This window comes from Argopecten irradians, chromosome 5 (genome assembly GCF_041381155.1).
Source record: "Argopecten irradians isolate NY chromosome 5, Ai_NY, whole genome shotgun sequence".
NCBI classification, from domain to species: Eukaryota; Metazoa; Mollusca; class Bivalvia; order Pectinida; family Pectinidae; genus Argopecten; species Argopecten irradians.
Genome location: NC_091138.1, coordinates 18,142,447 through 18,162,409, shown reverse-complemented (window position 1 = coordinate 18,162,409; position 19,963 = coordinate 18,142,447). Strand labels below are relative to the sequence as shown.

At 32.4% G+C, this 19,963-nt stretch overlaps 1 protein-coding gene across 5 annotated transcripts; it reads left to right on the top strand.

The window, feature by feature from the left end:
* Positions 1-2,124: 2,124 nt before the first annotated feature.
* Positions 2,125-18,119, top strand: LOC138323085 (polycystin-2-like). 5 transcript variants are annotated; one of them, XM_069267430.1, is made up of 16 exons: positions 2,126-2,653; positions 8,553-8,666; positions 9,157-9,284; positions 9,426-9,688; positions 9,954-10,181; positions 10,333-10,495; positions 10,609-10,845; positions 11,076-11,257; positions 11,576-11,795; positions 12,087-12,220; positions 12,446-12,563; positions 12,841-13,167; positions 13,703-13,882; positions 14,627-14,641; positions 15,035-15,051; positions 16,479-18,119. In XM_069267430.1, the coding sequence occupies exons 1-14, from the start codon at positions 2,416-2,418 to the stop codon at positions 14,633-14,635; spliced, it is 2,541 nt and encodes an 846-aa protein (XP_069123531.1). In that variant the 5' UTR covers positions 2,126-2,415; the 3' UTR covers positions 14,636-14,641; positions 15,035-15,051; positions 16,479-18,119. The 5 variants fall into 5 exon arrangements, with proteins under 5 accessions (XP_069123533.1, XP_069123531.1, XP_069123530.1 ...); XM_069267429.1 differs by lacking the exon at positions 14,627-14,641; XM_069267431.1 differs by lacking the exon at positions 15,035-15,051.
* The last annotated feature ends 1,844 nt before the right edge of the window (positions 18,120-19,963 follow it).

Below are 19,963 nucleotides of genomic sequence, written 5' to 3'. Positions count from 1 at the left end.
ATCGGTAAATAAAATACTAATAATCATGCGTATAACATACATGTATAAGATTGTAATTGAGACATTTTCGGTGGACGAAAACAAAATGTTTTGAAATTATTTCGCGTTACTAATACCATGCATACAATAGCAGTCTGATAGAAAATACGTGTGTTAAGAGAACAACAACTTTTGGCTTTTGTATACAGAAATAATGACAATATTCATAACGAATGTGTATTGTAACACACACTTATTTATTGTCATTTTAAAAGCATTGGTAGATATTGTGTTTACTTAAACTGGTTATAAACACGTGCTATAAAAAGGGATAGTTCTAAGGATTCATTTCCGCTTAATTAATAGAGCAATATTTAAACTTGTATCAACCGGACCTTCTCCTATCCTGTCAAATCTCAATAGCGAATATTACATGGTTATACAACTAATATAGTTCACTTTAAGATGCTCCACCGCTGATGGTTATTTTTCACTATCAAAAACAGGAGCAGACGATTTAGTATTTTTCTTCTGTTACAAAAGTTACTTACTTTACACTATTACCACCATTGAAAAGTTTGAGCTTCTGTATGAAATGAAGTACTGATTGCGCATGCACCGAAGGCGAAATAAATTATTTTATATTTTTTTTGTGTTAATTAGGCATAGACGTCTATATATACACGATTAAACACCAATTATTGTTCGAATGATGAATATCATTTATGCTCTGTCGGCGATGGAGCATCTTTAAAGATGGGTTCCGTGTATATATTCATTGTCCACAGACGTATTTTTTCAGTTGTAAAAGTTAATTTCAAACCCATGATAAATACAAAATAACTGATAAATAATAATTACTTATACAATGTACTGCAATTAACTCCTCAAACGTTTATATTAACACAATTAAAAGCCCACTACCTTCCCGAAACAAAAAAAATAAAAGTTCCTTAAAAATTAACATAGGAAAATGTATATCGATGACCTCGGATGAAGTTGTAACACCAAACAATTGCAAGTTTCCCTGTGCAATCTATGTAAACATTGAAGATTTATTTCGCTGTTTTGCCGTCTGACGTATTGAAAGTCAACTAACGAGTGGTAATTAGGACGACGGCGGGAAACATAATATGACCCACGTTATTAAAATTAACATTTGATTTATTTTAATTAAATTGTTCAGAAGGTGATGATAGGTGTAGTATCAATCGGTAAGCTAATAACTTTTGTGAACCTACAAAATTATCAATCTCGTTTTACATTCCCATTATCATATTAAAAATCAACAGTCGTTTCAGAAAGGTAGTGGGCCTTTTAACTTACTTGGTATACAACCCAAGAAAAAGAAAAAAAAACTATGTTTGCAGAGAACGAAACATTTAATATGCATGAAAGTGTCGTTAAATAATCATAAGTAATAGAATTATTAGAACATTTAATTAATTTGTATTACCCTTCTAGCTAAGTTACAACCATACACAAAGGATAATAATCCGTTAAACCTTTCTATATATTAGTAGTTTTTTTTTGTCTGATATATATTAGGCAAAAAAAAAAGACTAATGATATCTATAGGCATGTTATTTTTAGAACTTTTCTTTTGTAATTGAAATGTGCTCAGTAGATCTCGAGATATTGCATATTTTAAATTCAAATTCAATGACTCAGAATGATTTATTTAATCACTTTTTTTCGGTGAATTCCTATTTATCTTCATGTTTAAATAACTGAAAATGAATGCATGATAAAAATGTCATTGTTTTACTTGAATAACATTATTTTACACAGCTATGCAAATTGCATGTTTCATCCTAAATTTTGTCTGGTTTGAAGTCGATTTATGATTCCCTAAAATAATTAAAGGGAGTTAGCTAAAACATATTTTAGCAGCAGCTTCTTATAATAGATTAAGTTCTTTTTTATTCTTTTAATTTATTTATCTAGATGTCTACTTCAGTTATTTATTTCAAATGGACATTACTTTTAAATTACCGATGCTACATTTAAAACATACTATTTGTATTAATTTAATATCTTTGTCTACTCTAACCTAAGATTAATAATGCCACTGTAAACTTTGAAACAGCAAGTCCAACATTTAGAACTGCGTTGTGATTCGTAAAGGGAGGTAATTCATAATTTAGATCTTGTGACGTCACGGTTGGGCAGCCATGATTATTTTGTTCATTCCGGAAAATCAATACACAACATCCAGGTGAACTGTTACTATCAGCATGTTAACGGTAAACAACTGCGGTGTGTACATTTGAGAATTGTATCGATAACTATTTCTCTCGCTCTTATTCTTAACAGGAAAGGGGAAAACTTTGTAAATACACTCTTTGGCGAACTGTCAAAACTCATTGTTGTTTCGGGTACTGTGCTGTTTGAAGATTTAGTGATCCGATCAAAGAGTACAAGCTTAGAGGGATTATGCCGAAAGAACGTCCCGTTAGTGCGCAATCCCGCACGGCTTGGCCGGGCGAAATGGATTTTGGATCAGAGGGTCAATTTCGGGCCAGAGAAGACGCCGATATTGGTAGTCCTGTAGCAATGGATAACGATTATGGCCAGACTCCTTCACGATCAGACCGTGGGAAGGAGCAAAACCAGGTCGCAAAATCCAAACAAAACACTGGCTTCTGTGGCAAGATCGGAAGAGGAATTCGATGTAAGTATTTGTCTATTTCGTTTATCTCAAAAACGTATAAAAGTACTGTATATCTGTACTTTCAGTCAGCAGAAATAACTTCTACAGTATTTAGATAAGATCAGAAATCAGTCTACAGCTAAGTGACTTATGAAATAATTTGACAGAACAATTTCTATGCAGACGGACTTAGCCACAATATTTTATCACATTGCAAAAGAAGAAAAAAAAGAAAAAATGAATATCCTTTTTGAAAATTTCAGCATATAGAAAATCTATATATAAAGACTGCATGAATTGATACAAATTCATACAAAATAAATCGTGATTGAATTCTAGATGTGATTTGTAAAATTCGAAAAAATAGGCCTACAGTAGGCCTAATTTAATTATAATAAAGAAATATTTGAAGTTTGTATATATAGCAACATATAGTGGTTTACAAAGTTCTACAGTAACTGTAATGCTGTACCATACATAGGTTTCTGATATACTATACAATATCTGACTTAAAATCTTATTGTATATCCTGAACTTGGAGACCAATTATAGGCCTAAGTTACTGTTACTGTATGTATGAAAGGTGTAGCAATGCACACCAGGTTTCCTGATAAATGAACATTATTGAATGTTAGAACCATGGTCTGACTTTTGGATGACGTTATTTACCTACCATATCTACATTTATTGTTCCCATTTTACCTACTGATACCTGTACCTATATTGATTTCCCCCTGAATTATTCAGTGTATACCAGACGTAACCAAACATTGGTGCCAGTTCTATGGATAATTGAGTAGAATTTTATTGATCTCATCCATAGAACCCTCTGTTATAAAAGTATTGATTTTACAGGTAAGCTGAAACACAACATCACTGCAAAACAATGATCAGGATATAGATTTTCCCTCTTTTACATATTGTATGATGTTGTTCTAGGCCATAGAATTCATTGATTTCAGAGCCTTGTGAAACACTGAATATTGATTGACATTAATATGTATACGTTGATGTCCATTATGCTAATGTTTGCTACACATAAGCCTTACTTCTGTAATTAATGTGATGTAATATGTGTATTAGACCTAGAAAATAAAAGAAGAAGAAAAAGCGATTGGTTTAAAAAGGACTTAAAATTTCTGTAACTGATGTGTAATTCAGCTGTTTTAGTTTGTCTTTGATTTTTCCATCCATTTTGAAATCTGAATTTGAAAACAAAATAAAATTGTTTGCTATCTTGAAGATATTGATTTTAAAGTCATATTACCAAAAATAAATAAAGGGAGTTCAGGAAAAAAAGTGAAGAATTTATAAAAAACTTTAAAGATTAATGAAGTTTAATTATAAGCCACAAGACCCCATTTGGATATACCAATTTTTAGAAGTGAAATAAGGCCACATATTCGAAACTCACATTGTAGCCTGTTATACCAACAATATATAACTTGGCCACCATTAGAACCTACATTGGGTATGTTCAATTGTTATATGTAGGTATTAGTTTGTGTTAAATACCAGACCAATGATCATGATCAGATTGAACTATGGTATGGCTTACCTGTACACAAGTGTATACAAAACTTGAAATCTGGGTCATAGAACTGATTGAATATAACCCTTAAAGAAAAGTATGATACGTATACATTGGATGTGTTTGTAGTATTTCATTGATCTAGTTAAAGCAGTATGTAATCGGAGATTGTTAGGTATGTAGTAATAGTATTTTATTTAAGGATGTATTCTTCTGAGGTTTCAGTCCCGTTGAAGTCTCGTTTCGACAAACACAGACCAATGAAGTTATGAGATTTTCAAATACAATTATCAAGATCTGTAGCAAGTTTCCAGTTGCAAATTTTGTTAAGAAATTACATTTCTGTTTGTAGTAGATTTTTTATACGTGGATTTTAAGAAATGGCCCATTTGGTGGTCATTTTGAAATTGTGTCTTTTTTCGCTTTGAGTAGAGTCACAGTTTTTCCATTTTTTACTGAAATTGTTTTTACTTACATCATCACTGCGCCAGCAATTTTAGCTGTATCGAGCTAAGCTTTGCTGTAAATCTTTACTAGGTTCGTGGTAATTAAAATATTGAGCACTAATATCTGAAATGATACGCTTTTGTCACTTTATTTTTTACATTTAACGGTAATTTGAGCACTTTTATTTTTTACTCTAAAATACTGAAAAATAACAAATATTAAAATGGGGCAAAAAAGAAGCACACGGACGCCCGATTTTTTTGCCTGATTTAGAAAGAACAACCCTTTCCCTACTGATATGCAAAATATTAACAAAAGTTAAATACCACAACTTTTCCAATAAAGGGTTAAATTTGGCAAAAATGGCTGTAAATGGTTTATTTTGTATAGGGCTGGATCAATATATCGATATACCGATATGTATCGGTTTTCACCAGTGTATCGAATATCGATACGCAAACATGTTGTATATCGCTGTATCGTTTTACATCTCACCCTACTGTTTTTGTTATAGAAATAGGAAATTCCAAACAAAATTTATTCTAAAACATCATTCAAGTAAGAGCATTTCAATCAATTGGAAGTGTTTAAGGCATCTGTGTCACCTAGATGGATTAGAAATGTCTTTTCATAACTAAGAATACAAATTGACATCAATTAATTAACACAGATGATAAACTGAATCAAGTGTTTGGTAGATTTTTTCCTGGTTATAAAATGTTTTATCAAAATTGTCTTTTATTGTCACAATATTCAAAACACATTGGTCAACTGAATTTGAAAAAGAGGTCCACTTTATCGTCAATATGTATCGTGTATTGTTTCAGTGTATTTTCAATACGTATCGTATCGTTTTAGACCTTCTAATACCCAGCTCTAATTTTGTAGCTCAAAATTAAGGGGTAGGGGTAGCATATGTTGTTATTCTGAGAAAAAATATTAGTCTTTTTAATCAAAACTGGTATATTTTTAAAGAAGACAACTAGAAAATAAATTCTACATACATATTAACACTTCATTAGGATATTATGGCTTTAATCTCTTGTGTATATGGTTAAAAATTTCATTTCAAAATTTCCATAAAATCCAATATTTTGTCAACTAGGTTGAGTGACAATAGCTTAAAGGGACATGAACCTAAATAAACTATACAAATATGAGTAAAGTACATATTTACAAAATGTAAGACGTGTCAGATACCATACTAAGTAATATATATCAATTATTGTGCAAATGTGTCAAATAAAATAATTATAATGGAAATTCCATCTTTCTGTATTTTGCACCGGCCTGGTCGAATTTTGTAACGATAGTATTGTAGTGTTGAACTTTGGTGACCTCCCACCATGCACTGCACAAATGTAAACAAAATTGTGGGTCAAAAACGTGGGTGAAGCGAACACAAACAAATTCCGATAGAAAACAGAGTACGTCAAGAGTCAGCTACGTGCGCGATTGGGAAGTAGGAAAATATAAGTGGATCACTGAAATGCATGAGAAGGGAGCAACTTCCCACTTTATACTTGCGTGATGTACATATGTGCAATAAGTCAGGAACCTCCCTTCACGGTGCCCTATCGAATGAAAAGTCTCGCTTGACTTTTGACTTATCATTTTAACGCTAAATACAAATTGTTTTATAACAAATATGGCTTAAACTTAATTTGTCAACCATTGTAAATTAGAAAATAATCTTAAAATGTGGAAAACTAATATTCCATGTGATGTCATGTCAGCAAGTTTGTTGTTCATTATAACCTCGCTTTCGGCCAGCTTTCGTTTTGTGTTCCAAAAATAGAATATGACGGTCTATTTATATCATTTTTGAGGTAGGTATTCCCCACGTTTTCCTGTCGTTTTAGATAACCAATCATTGTAATAAAATATTCAATAAACATCTGAAAACCATATCTAAGCATACAGAACAAATTATTTAAGGTTCATGTCCCTTTAAAAACGAGGACATGGACATATGACTTTTCTTCCATTTTCTTATATGGTATGAACTCCTATTTCCAAAAATCTATATGAGAAAAAAAGTTTAATACAAGAAAAATTTGACTTCTCAGAGGAGTACATCCTTAATGTATGTATAACTATATAAAGTAATGGAATAGACAATTCACAAATTTAGCTCAACTGTTGCTTTTCTTATTTTCTATCTATGTATTTGTAAGATTTCTCAATTATAAAAGGTTGATATTTGGCCATGAGTTTCTACTGCTAATTAGATGGGGGATATATATATATATTAATATTATGTCTTCTTATGGTGGCAGCAATTAATTTAAAATGATAAATGAATAATTTCATTGAATCTGAAGGGCTAGGCTCTTATAAGTTGTAATAACTTTTTCCTTATCCCTTTGTCTTTTGTTTTGACAATAAAATATGTTTTTATCCCCCGCCCAACGAAGTTGGCGGGGGATATACAAATGGGTTCCGTCCGTCCGTCTGTCCGTCCATCCGTACGAATGGTTTCCGGAGCATAACTCTAGAACAAGTAGAGATATTTCCACGAAACTTCATACACACATTGGTCTTATGGTCTAGTAGTGCCTTTTGCTATTTTTAGGTTTTCATTTTTTCAATTTTTTCCGTAACCATGGAAACATTGCTGAAAATATAATATTTTTGTACCAGGTTCGTTTCCGAAGCATAACTCTAAAACCAGAAGAGATATTTCCATGAAACTTCATAGACACATTGGTCTTATGGTCTTGTAGTGCCTTTTGTTATTTTAAGGTTTTCACTTTTTGTACTTTTTTCTGTAACCATGGAAATATTGCTGAAAATGGCAGATTTTTGTGTAAGAATCGTTTCTGGAGCACAACTCTAAAACTAGCAGAGATATTTCCATGAAACTTCATAGACACATTGTTCTTATGGTCTAGTAGTGCCTTTTGCTATTTTTAGGTTTTCATTTTTTGCACTTTTTCCGTAACCATGGAAACATTGCTGAAAATATCATATTTTTGTACCAAGTTCGTTTCTGCAGCATAACTGGAAAACTGGTTGAGATATATGCACAAAACTCCATAGGCACATTAGTCTTATGGTCTAATAGTGCCTTTTGCTATTTTTAGGTTTTCACTTTTTGTGCTTTTTTCTGTAACCATAGAAACATTGCTGAAAATATCATATTTTTGTAGCAGGTTCATTTCCGGAGCATAACTCTAAAACCAGCAGAGATATTTCCACGAAACTTCATAGACACATTCTTTTTGTGGTCTAGTAGTACCTTTTGCTATTTTTAGGTTTTCATTTTTTGCATTTTTTCCGTTACCATGGAAACATTGCTGAAAATACCATAGTAAATGGTAAATGTTACTTTGCAAAACTCTACCCATCTTTGTGTATATAGTCTAATATAAATGTCAAGGCTGTATACCTGATTCAACAATTGCAGCCCAGCTCTACTTGAATTATACTCCATCTTTCTTTAGCTCAACTTCCTTTTTCCTGGTTTTTTTTCATACACATAAGTCTCCACAATCAAACTTACTTCAGCTTTGATATTTCCATTGGCGGGGGATCTGAATGACTATGTCCTTGTTAAAAAAGAAGACACAGTGCATTATATTAGAGAGAGTCTGTTGAGTTGAACTAGTCTAGTAAGAGGTAGTTTGATTTATAATATAATAAGCACATGTATGGTAATTAAAAATAAGCTTGTACTATTTACCAGTTCAAATTGAATTTGAGCTGAAATACAGTAACAGTTATATACAGTATACCTCTGGGCACCAGCAAAATCACTTCAATGTAAGCAAAATCGTTACACACATATTGCAAATCTGCCTTCTTTCTATCTTAAAAGAACATTGACAGGGAATAAAAATTACTATGTTATAGCCACAAATTTGTTGTAAGTGTATTCGTCATAGACATATTAATTACTGAATTGAATTGCTTATATGATATGATTATTTACTTGCACAGCACTATGGGCCACTCGTCAGACAGAAGAGACCAAGGGCAACCGGGAACTACATGTGAAGACCACTCTGAGAGAGCTGATCATCTACATCGTCTTCTTGGTTATCCTCTGTGTTGGTATGTTTAAAGTGTTTACTGTTACCCGAATTGAACCTTATCAGTCTTTATTTTGTGTGTTTAGGAATGAAAATGGTGTCACTGATTGGTTAGATAATTAGAATGAGAAATTTTAATAATCTGATTTCAAATGTTTTTTGTTATGAAGAAGTTGTACAAAATTAATGCATACATGTATTCAGATTAATATATTCATGGATTATACATCTTGTGATTTGGACATAAAACAGGAAAATTTACAAACAAAAATCCTGTGATCTGCCAATAAATATGTTATTTCAACCTTAATCAAGATATCATGCATTTCACAGATTAAAGTTTTACAACTACAACACAGATTAAAATTTTACCTCCCATTGTAACATTTACTATAAGCTTAACCTATAGGAATGATCAAGAGAATTTAAAACCCACAACCCTGATTACAATGTATAATAACTGCAGTTTAATCATGAATATTTCTCTGATAATTTCTCAATTTAATGTACAGTGACCTTTGGAATGACCTCCACCAAGATGTACTACTACACCAAGGTTATGAGTGACCTGTTCCTGTCTACCACTCATAGTGGTGGTGGCACTTTCCAAACCCTCACCAACGTTGACGATTTCTGGAAGGTAGATACAAAATCTTATTTTCCAAATTACTCATAGTTTAATTTATTTGTTAAAAAAGAAATGAGCGAAGATTTGATTTTAAGAATTATTAAATATCATAACTGTTGATAATTTTGTTCTACTTTTTACTTTAAATTAAAGTTCAGCAGAGAGACTCTCCTGAAGGGACTCTACTGGGAAAAATGGTACAACGGAGAAGATATCACCAACCCTGATGACCTTGGTTATATCTACTATGAGAACAAGCTACTTGGTATACCACGTCTTAGACAACTGAAAGTCAGCAGCAACTCCTGCATTGTCCATGAAGACTTCAGGAATACCATCCGTAATTGCTTCGACTCCTACTCAGAGAACTTGGAGGATAAAACGTCCAACACTGCGAACCATCCTGGTTACACAGCGTATGTACTTTAAAAACCTTGTTAAGATTCAACACTGAGCATTCATTGTTATCAGTTCTTTTCATTTGAACAAATATTATATAAATAGTGGCACTAATATGATATCAAATTCAATAAATTCAAGAAACTCATATGGTCTAATGTAAATTCTATGGAAGTTATGATGAACGCAACCATTTATCACTGCCTGTGCCATAATTTCTGACTTTTTGAATGGTAAATATTAGGTTCTGTTATTTGTTGATGTTTTCCTTGAATGTTCTAGGTGGACATATATGACGGAAGACCAACTGGACGGCTCGGGCCATTGGGGTCAGCTGACGACCTACAGTGGCGCGGGCTATGTTCAGGAGTTGACTGGAAACAACTATACGTCAGCCAAAGCGTTGATGGACTACTTGTTTAACGAGCGTTGGATTGACAGAGGCACAAGGGCAGTCTTCATCGACTTTACGGTTTACAACGCCAACATCAACCTCTTCTGTGTCATCAGGTAACATGTTACATTTCTCTTATCAGTTTTATCATTTTGTTCCCTTTGAATATATATATATTTTTTTGTATTTGTGTTTCTGTTTCATGATCCTGAAATAAATACGATAGACAAAGAGGAGTAATATATTGATGTGTGTTGTATTAAACAGGTTCCTGGTTGAGTTTCCTGCGACAGGCGGTGCCATTCCCTCTTGGACTTTCCGAACTGTGAAACTGATCCGATATGTGACTGTTCAGGACTACTTCATCATGGCCTGTGAATGCATCTTTGTCCTCTTCATTGTCTACTACATCGTGGAAGAATCACTTGAGGTACGGCTAAACAAATTGTCTGATTTATACAAGGCTGTTGTTTATCACTTTCTTTGCCATATTTTAAGTCTTACATTGGCAGTATATTCACACTTACTTCATTCTTTCAATAGATCAAGAAGCATAAGCTGTCCTACTTCAAGAATGTTTGGAACATCCTCGATATCTTGGTGATTCTAATTGCAATCCTGTGTGTGGCATTTGATGTGTATCGGACAGTGGAAGTGGACAACAAGCTTAGTGTACTACTAGAAAATCCTGACAAGTATGCAGACTTTGAGTTCCTCAGTTACTGGCAGACCAGGTTTGACAATGCTATTGCCATCGCTGTCTTCCTGGCTTGGATCAAGGTTTGTATTTAGACTCAAAAATTAAAGGCTGTAACAGTAATGTGTTTATCCAGTCCTTATTTTGAAATAAATAATTACAATATGACAAATAATTATTTTGACTATCAGCTTCATTTCTCATTTACAAAATAACTCTAAATGATATTTATCTGATGCTGGATGTCAAATCAGAATTTTGATAATGATATCATTTTGACTTATTATACAATTAATTTTCGATATGTTGACAGATCTTCAAGTACATCAGTTTCAACAAGACCATGACCCAGTTGTCCTCCACCTTGGGACGTTGTGCTAAGGACTTGGCTGGTTTTGCTGTGATGTTTTTCATCATTTTCCTTGCCTTTACACAGCTGGGATACCTGCTGTTTGGTACACAGGTCAAGGACTTCAGCAACTTCCAAAACTCCTTGTAAGTATAAAGGGTTGCCTATGGCGGGGTTTCTAGCACATTTGGTATTGGAGACATGAAGTGATTTAGAAGGTGTGAAAGAGACAGTAGACACACAATACATTATCTTCAGTTCCAAATAAAATTAGGAAGTCTGTATACAGATCATTGAGCAAAGATGTGTAGCTGTTCTAAAAGCTCAGTGACATGCTAAATTGAATCATTTGAAAATTATTTTCACTTTCAGATGAAAAATATATTACAGAATTCTTTACAGGAACATCTGATCACTAGTTGTCAAATAGAATAGACTTCAATGAAAATGTTAACAATTTTCAGCTTCACCCTGTTCCGTATCATCCTTGGAGATTTCGATTTCCACCAACTGGAAGCAGCCAACCGTATCCTTGGTCCAATCTTCTTCATGCTGTTTGTATTCTTCGTGTTCTTCGTTCTGATCAACATGTTCTTGGCCATCATCAACGACACCTACTCCGAGGTGAAGGGCGACATGGCTAACCAGAAGAACGAATTTGAGATGGGAGACTACTTCAAGAGGGTAAGATTGTAATGTTAAATCAATTGTCCATTTCAGTATATGATTTACTTAAACCTTTTGTTAATTAAATGCTGAAGCTCATTAGTTTTTGTGCAAAAATAAGAAACATCAAGAGTTACATTTCATCTCAGGAATGGATGATAAGGGGAGATAATTGAAATTGAGTTACAGTAAATGAGATAAATTGATTATACATAAAGTCAATGCATTCATTATTCAAATTAACTTTTCAGGCCATCTTTTAAACGTTTAAAATAAAATAAATCATGAGTTTAATGATGTTTCTTTCAGGGATACATGAAGATGGTTGAAAAGATCAACTTCAAGCGTGACAAGATTGTGGACATCCAAGAAGCTTTGAAGAGTGCCGACATCAACCAGGACCACAGACTGGAGTTTGATGAATGGCGTACAGATCTGAAAACGTGAGTAACAGTGGGTTGGGACTTTCTAAAAACTATCATTAACCATGTTAAATGACAGCTTACTTCTAGAATATGTTAGAGTTCATCTGAAAAAAATGATTTTGCTGTTGTGAAATAATCTAGGAAAGAAGTTCCAGAAATTGTTTTTGTTTTAATGAATCATGTAACAGCAAAAAAAAAAAAAAAAAAATTATTTTAAACTAACCAATAATTTTCTGTTTCTAGTCGAGGATATGCTGACAGTGAAATTGAGGCCCTGTTTGCTAAATACGATGTTGACGGTGACCGTATCCTAGACTCTGAAGAACAAAAACGATTGGCAAACGATCTCCAGGAACAAACGGTTAATATGATGTTTTTGGCAAAAGTCAATCTTATTGTGGAAAAACAGTTTGAAAAATATCCTGTAATGTATTGAAGGACAACAGTGACAAACGAGTCAATGTGGTTTAAAATTATTCTGCACTGTAATTAATTCAGACCAGAGATCAAATATCAAAAATTAATGTCTTTAGTTTTAGACTATATCTGAAGCTGTTCTCACAAAAAATTTTCTCCTTTTACAAATTTATCGTCAGTTTACATGTAAGTTTAGTTTTAGATTTGATTTTCTTCCACAGACTGCTATAAACAAAGAATATGATGACTTAGAAAAGAGTGGTAACAGACCAAGTACAGCTCGCAGTGGAGGCAGTTTCAATGATGTCAGTTTAGAGGACTCAGATGACGATGAAAGTGGCACAAAATCATCACGCTCAGGAAGGGCATCCAGTGGGGTTTCATATGAAGAATTTACAGTCCTCTCTCGGAGGGTAGACAGAATGGAACACTCTATAGGCAGCATAGTTTCAAAAATAGATGCTGTATTAGTAAAATTAGAAGCCATGGAAAAAGCTAAATTAAAAAGAAGGGAAACAATGGGAAAAATACTTGACAGTATAACAGAGGTAGGTGTCACATGATTGTGTGATGTTCTGTTCTCTTACAGGAGCTAAAAATCTTGTGGAACATGGGAAGAGATGTCTCCATTCTCATTCACTTTTAGTGTGTTGAATTTATATTGATTTGTCACATTGGTTTAATATTCCTTCACAAACAAATTAATAGTAATTTTATAAAGCAGAATTTCTAATTGATTTGAAGTGGTTAACTTCAAGAGTGAAAGTCTACTTAGATGTTTTTGATGTTTGAAGTATTATAACTCACTTTGACAGTTACAGCTTTCATGTTATGATTCTAAAAAGCGAAAGGCTTTGCAGATCACTCAAATTTACATTTTTTTTAGTATGTAGTCATCATAAAAATATTCTGAAAAATTAAACGAAAGCTGCAACTGTATAAGTTTTCATTGTTTAATCACTCAAATGTTTCCATTGGATAACATTTTTGATCTTGTTAACACTTTCCCTCTAACATGGTTTTATATTACATGTTAACCTTCACTGTGTTTAATTGTTTGATCACACACTTTGTTTCTTCAAGACTGATGGTAATACTGATGAAATGAAAAGAGAACAGATGGAAAAATTAGTACGTGAAGAATTAGAAAGATGGGATTCAGATGCCTCTTTTAGCCAAAGTGGCCGAGGGGCATCGCCCACTGTTAGTAGTGGTAACAGTTCCCGCGGGGCTAAAGGGCGCCCAAGCTCAGGAACAAATGTGGTAAGTTTAGATGTCTGCTAGTGGAGTATGATTGGTTTTGGGTATTTCAATATTCTGATAGAGTTCAAGGGACATTCCATCATTTGAAATAATTTTAGGGCTTTAAAGTGAAATTACGGTAAATACAGGAAATTTTACTGAACAATAAAAGTATAATTTTCAATTTTTTCCTACATTGATACACTCTGTTTAATTTGTGTTCTTGAGAGAGAGAAAAGGTTCCTAATTCATTTTCAAAGGCCTAGAAATTCATTCCTAATTCATTTTCAAAGGCCTAGAAATTCATTCCTAATTCATTTTCAAAGGCCTAGAAATTCATAAACTCATCTGAAATATTTCTTGATATTGCAAAATGAGAATCAAACATATATATGCTTACACCAAGTCCATTTTGCATAACATATAATAATGATTCTGCCACTGATAATATAACATGTGTAATCAATGTTCTAATGTTTATCGAATGCTTTAAGAACACTTTCCTGGTATCTGAATGATTGTCCCTTTACAGTGTGTTGTTTTAGTGTACAGATAAAACAAATGATTATAGGATTGTTGGACATGTACGGAATAACTAATATTGCTGTTAAATTTTAAAATGAAATGTTCTAATTCAGTACTGGTTTGAAAACCAGACAATATAACAATAACATTGTTCATTTTAATTTTCATTTTTGAATTTTAAACCTTTGAATAAGAAAATATTTCACATTATGATGAGGTTGATTTGTCTTTGTTAAAAAGCTCACCTAAAGAGACGTATGTATTCTAGGGCATTTATTTGGTTTTCACTGTATTTTTGATATGTAGTATTTTTTTCTTCGTGAATTGTGTCACTATCAGTATTTCTGCATAGTTCATATGCCATAGTGAAGATGTTTTGATATAGGCTTATTTTCACAACATTTGATCGGACTGAATTGGGACTGCTAATTTTGATACGCTTGTCCAAAATATTTTGAATTTGGAAAGAAATGATGAATGATTTGAAGAAAGAAAAAAAAGAAAAAAAATGTAACAGGAAGTATACAAAAACAGTAGCTATAATAGAATGTATAACAAATTCACGTTTTATTTCTTATTGTGACAGCAAATTTGAGGTGTGTTCAGATGCATTGTTTTCTCACAATTGTCTTTGTCATCTTATTTTAGTCCTCTGAAGTCTAATGGTAAATACAGTTCAATAGCAGTGCTTTATATTGTGTTTTTGATTTATATTTTTTACCTTTAATATTTTAACTTAATGAGTGTAAATGGGCTAGCTGACAATGCAGTGCAGTTTATAAAATGATTAACCAAAGGTCGAAAATTTCAAATTAACCTACCACAGATTGCAGGACTTTAGTAAAGTATAGCCTTTGAAGTATAACCCCAATTTTCCAAGAAAAGTTCTCTGAGAAATACCTTCTGCTTATTATTTTTCCACACCCCTTTGTATATAAAAACCATGTTCAGAAAATATTTTGTATTAATATAGTTTCTCTAAAATTGTTGACCTTACAGATTTAAGTTAAATAAAAAAAACCCACTTAAACTCTGGTATTATTTCTTATTTTAAGATTTTACCAGTGTTTAAAATGGTAATTGGTAATAAAGACAATATTTAAACGCTACTTTTTATTATCAGCTGTTTCACGTCTACCATACATGTACCAGTAGTTGGGCTTACATCATATTCAAAACATTTAAAAGCTAGAATGTTAATATGCTCCACATATGCCCCAGTATATTATTTCACAACGTAGGCTCCGCTGTTATTATCAAGTTTAATTTAATATGTGACAACTTTTTGTGTTCTGGATCTTTAACCAGATTTTACAGTGATATAACTTATAAAAAAAGGATTCCTTGGCAGTTTTGTGTGATCCAAAACTTAAATGTTTGATGATAGTGTACTTACATTGTTTTCCTGTGATCTAAGACTTCGGTGTTTGGTGATAATGGTTTCTTGCTGTTTTTGTATAAAAATTAAAAAAAAACTGTTGCCCATTTTAAAGATGTCGTTGTTTTGAAGTTGTGTATTAATGTGATTGTATAAATTATTATTTGTTCTCCCTGCATTAAGATATTTCAATATTCAAAGCACTGTTAAATGTACAATGCACTTTTTTGTATGCATTTATAAATACAATTCTTTATGATTCACACATTTCTAGCCTTTCATTGTAAAATTAAACATGTACCTTCCTAGTATGCTTTAGAATAGAAAGGCATTAGAAAAACATGAAATTATGATTTACTTGATTATTTTAACTATTTGTTGTATTTGATTTGAAGTAATGTGCTGAAATAGTATACTATTTGAAAATAAGAGATTATAACATTCTATAACCGATTCTGATGATGTTCCTTCTTTGTATGGAAAGAGATATCTGCTCTTGTAAAAAGGTATTGACCATCACATCAGTAGTTTGAGACTGAAAATTGTCAGTTACTGTGGAAAAATGTTCACAAACACATTGTAATATGCAAATGCCCCTACAGAACAAATCATTTGTTTTATTGTTTGATATTACCTAATTTCTTTAAGATGTGTTTAAGACACTTTCCTGCATCTATAATGTTTTAATATATTTATTTCTTTTTTGACTTTTAGGACTTCATATACGACAGAGGATACCAAAGTAATGTGTAAACAGACGATGACTGGAACTCTTTTCTCTATCATTCCTGCCTGGTGTTACGTATTTGTGGCTCGCTGTACTTGTTTCATTCGGTTATACCCACTTTGCTGGTGAAAAGAATCATGTGAAGAAACTCATAACATACAGAAACTTCTATAAGAAATTTGATCCAAGGACTAAGAAAAGCACACTGAATAGTGAATTCAAATACACTACATCAAATGGGACACTGAAAATAATAAACTAGCAGTATAACAGCTGAAAAACTCAAAATCTCAAAATATTATGGGATAACTTGTTGGCATTTACATCTATGTTTTACTGAATTTTGAAATCCGTCCATTTTATGCCACCGTCCTATTGTATACAAATATTATGAACAAATAGTTTATTGATGAGTATTTTACTTCAAAATAGTTTATTAATGTTTAAACTGCTGATTAATATATTACTCTGTGATCGAGAAGCAAAAATATACATGTTATTTGATGATACAAGTATGCAAGTACAGGTTGTGCTGTAAATCTAGTGCTAATATTTATTATTGTTTTCAAAGAAATCCAACCTTTTTAATCATGTCCATATTATCAAAGAATTTTTGAGAAGGAAACAATCGAAAGAAATCAGACATTTGTACAACACCTACGCAGGAGAACCAGCCCATTTTATATATTTTTTTTTCAGTTATTCATTTACATGTATATCTATGTATGTTATCTTTGTGTTTTAAATAGATTATATATATATATATTGGCATAAGAATCTCCCCTTTTAAATGGGATCAAATTATAAAAAGTTATACCGCAATGGGGTATTTTAGTTACACAATATAAACATTGATTTTAATATTGATTGAAATGAAATTCAACTTTCTTACTTTGAAAATCCGTCCATTATATTATATATTAATGAATATTGTGAAGTGTTTAGAATATTTCTAATTGTCTCAATAATGTTGCGGTATTTGGTAAGTGGTCCAACACATATTGTGAAGTGAAATAAAGTTGATAAGTGCTAGTTATCTCCCCGATCATCTATGGTTGTTCAAACTGAAAATTTCAAGTAATGAGAACTTGCAATTGGGAATAATATTTCATACATAGATATGGTAAAATAGTATTGTGTTCTTTGATTAAAAAACTTTCAATATTTAAGTTTAATTATTGTGTTCACTTACTGACCAACAATCCTCTACGGTCAAGTGCTTGACCACTTATTGAGGAGCATTGTCAGAACACTATACAGACTAGCTGTCTGTAGCACTATATCAGAAATCCGTCCAAGGAAATATACTACATCTCTTCACAAACTTCTCACAGGTGCTCACACTCAAACTTGCATATATGCATGTGTATTAGCAATAATTTATGACCAACTTATCTGAAGCTTTTCGTTTATAAGCAAGTTGATGAGAGAGGCTAAAATTTTGTGATTCTGTGTTTCAATTTGACATTATCCAGTATCACTGAGGAATGGGGCGTTATTGCTGTCAGGATGTTTGTGAAGAGATGACCTAGACTTCTTATAAATGTGATGTACATTTTATTTTACTATCTGAGATAGATGTTATTACTTCGTTAATGAGTTGATTAAATATCTTTCAGCAATATAAACCTACATCTTTGTTATTATTTGAAATATTGTATAATCTGAAATATTTGTTGTGCATCAATTTTCATTATTTTGTGCTTAAAGATGCTCCACCGCCGACAGAGCATAAATGATATTCATCATTTGAACAATAATTGGTGTTAATCGTGTGTGTATATATATATATATGTCTAATTAAAACCAAAATAATATAAAACAATTTATTTTGCCTTCAGTGCATGCACAACCAGTACTTCATTCCATATAGGATATAGTGCCACGGAATTATTTCGGGATGCAATTAATTTTTTGTTTTGTTTTTAACTTGAAGTAAAAAATAAAAACGCAAACTTTTCAATGATGGTAATGGTGTAAAATAAGTAACTTTTGTAAATGAAGAAAAGTACTAAATCGTCTGCTCCTGTTTTTGATAGTGAATAAATACCATTTGTCAGCGGTGGAGCATCTTTAAAGAGGTGTTTATATTATTATTATCAATTATATTTGGCGAACCACAAACATTTTACTGAAGAAAGCACATACAAATATTGCATATTATACAATATGCTGCACATTCAACATAGTTGTTCATAGAAGGTAAATCTAAAGATTTCATTTTGTACAGCAGATTCAAACAACCTCTTTTATAACCAGGATTTTTTCTTTTATGAAGGGGGTCTTAGATCATATCATGACATATGTATAGACTTAGTATGTCAGATTTAAGGATAATAAATCTACATGCACTAACTGAAATTATCTTTAATATATTTTAAAATGGGACAGTCTGTTTTATAGTGTGTACTAGTATACGTTGTATGACTAAAGACCCATTGAAACACAGAAGGTTTTACGCAATGCCCAGTATCCAAACATACAATAAATTAGTCCGCTAAAGCTGCCTATATTATTAGGCTTTTTTAGGTCACCTGACCATAGGTCATGGTGACCTATTACGATAGCCTTTTGTCCGTATTCGTCCTTCGTGCGTTAACTTTTTGTTGTGAACACGATAACTTTAGTAAATGTGAACCGAGATTGATGAAATTTTGTATGTAGCTTAATATTAACAAGATCTCGGACGAGTTCGAGTTTCAGGGTTGCTTGGTCAAGTTCAAGGTCATTGCTACTATTTTTAGAAAATCCCTTTCAGCACTCTAGCGGCTTCATTCCTTGAGTGATTTTGATCACACTTCACACATAGACAAAGGATCATAATATCTCGGACAAGATTGAGTGTGAAGATTGCCAGACTAAGGTCAAGGTCACTGTTACTATTTTTAGATAATTTCTTTGTCAGCTCTCTAGTGGCTTCATTCCTTGAGTGATTTTGATCAAACTGCACACAAATACAAAGGACTGAAAAGTTTGAGTTTCAAGGTTGCAGGGTCAAGGTCAAGGTCACCGCTACTATTTTTAGAAAATCATTTTCAGTGCTCTAACGGCTTCATTCCTTGAGTGATTTTGATCAAACTTCACACAAATTTAAAGGACCATAGTATTTTCGATACAGTTTCAGGATTGCCAGGTCAAGGTCAAGGTCACTGTTACTATTTTCAGGTCACCTGACCATACGTCATAGTGACCTACTGTAATAGCCTATTGTCCATCGTGCGTTAACTTTACTTTGTGAACATGATGACTTGAGTAAATGTTAACCGAGGTTGATGAAACTTTGTATGTAGCCTTATATCAACAAGATTTCGTACGAGTTCAAAAATGGGAATTATTTGACAGTAACGTACAAGTTATTGCCCTTTGTTCTAATTTTATCATTGTGCTTGAGAACAAGATAACTTTGGTAAATGTGAACTGATTTTGATGAAACTCTGTATGTAGCCTTATATCAACAAGTTCTAGGATGAGT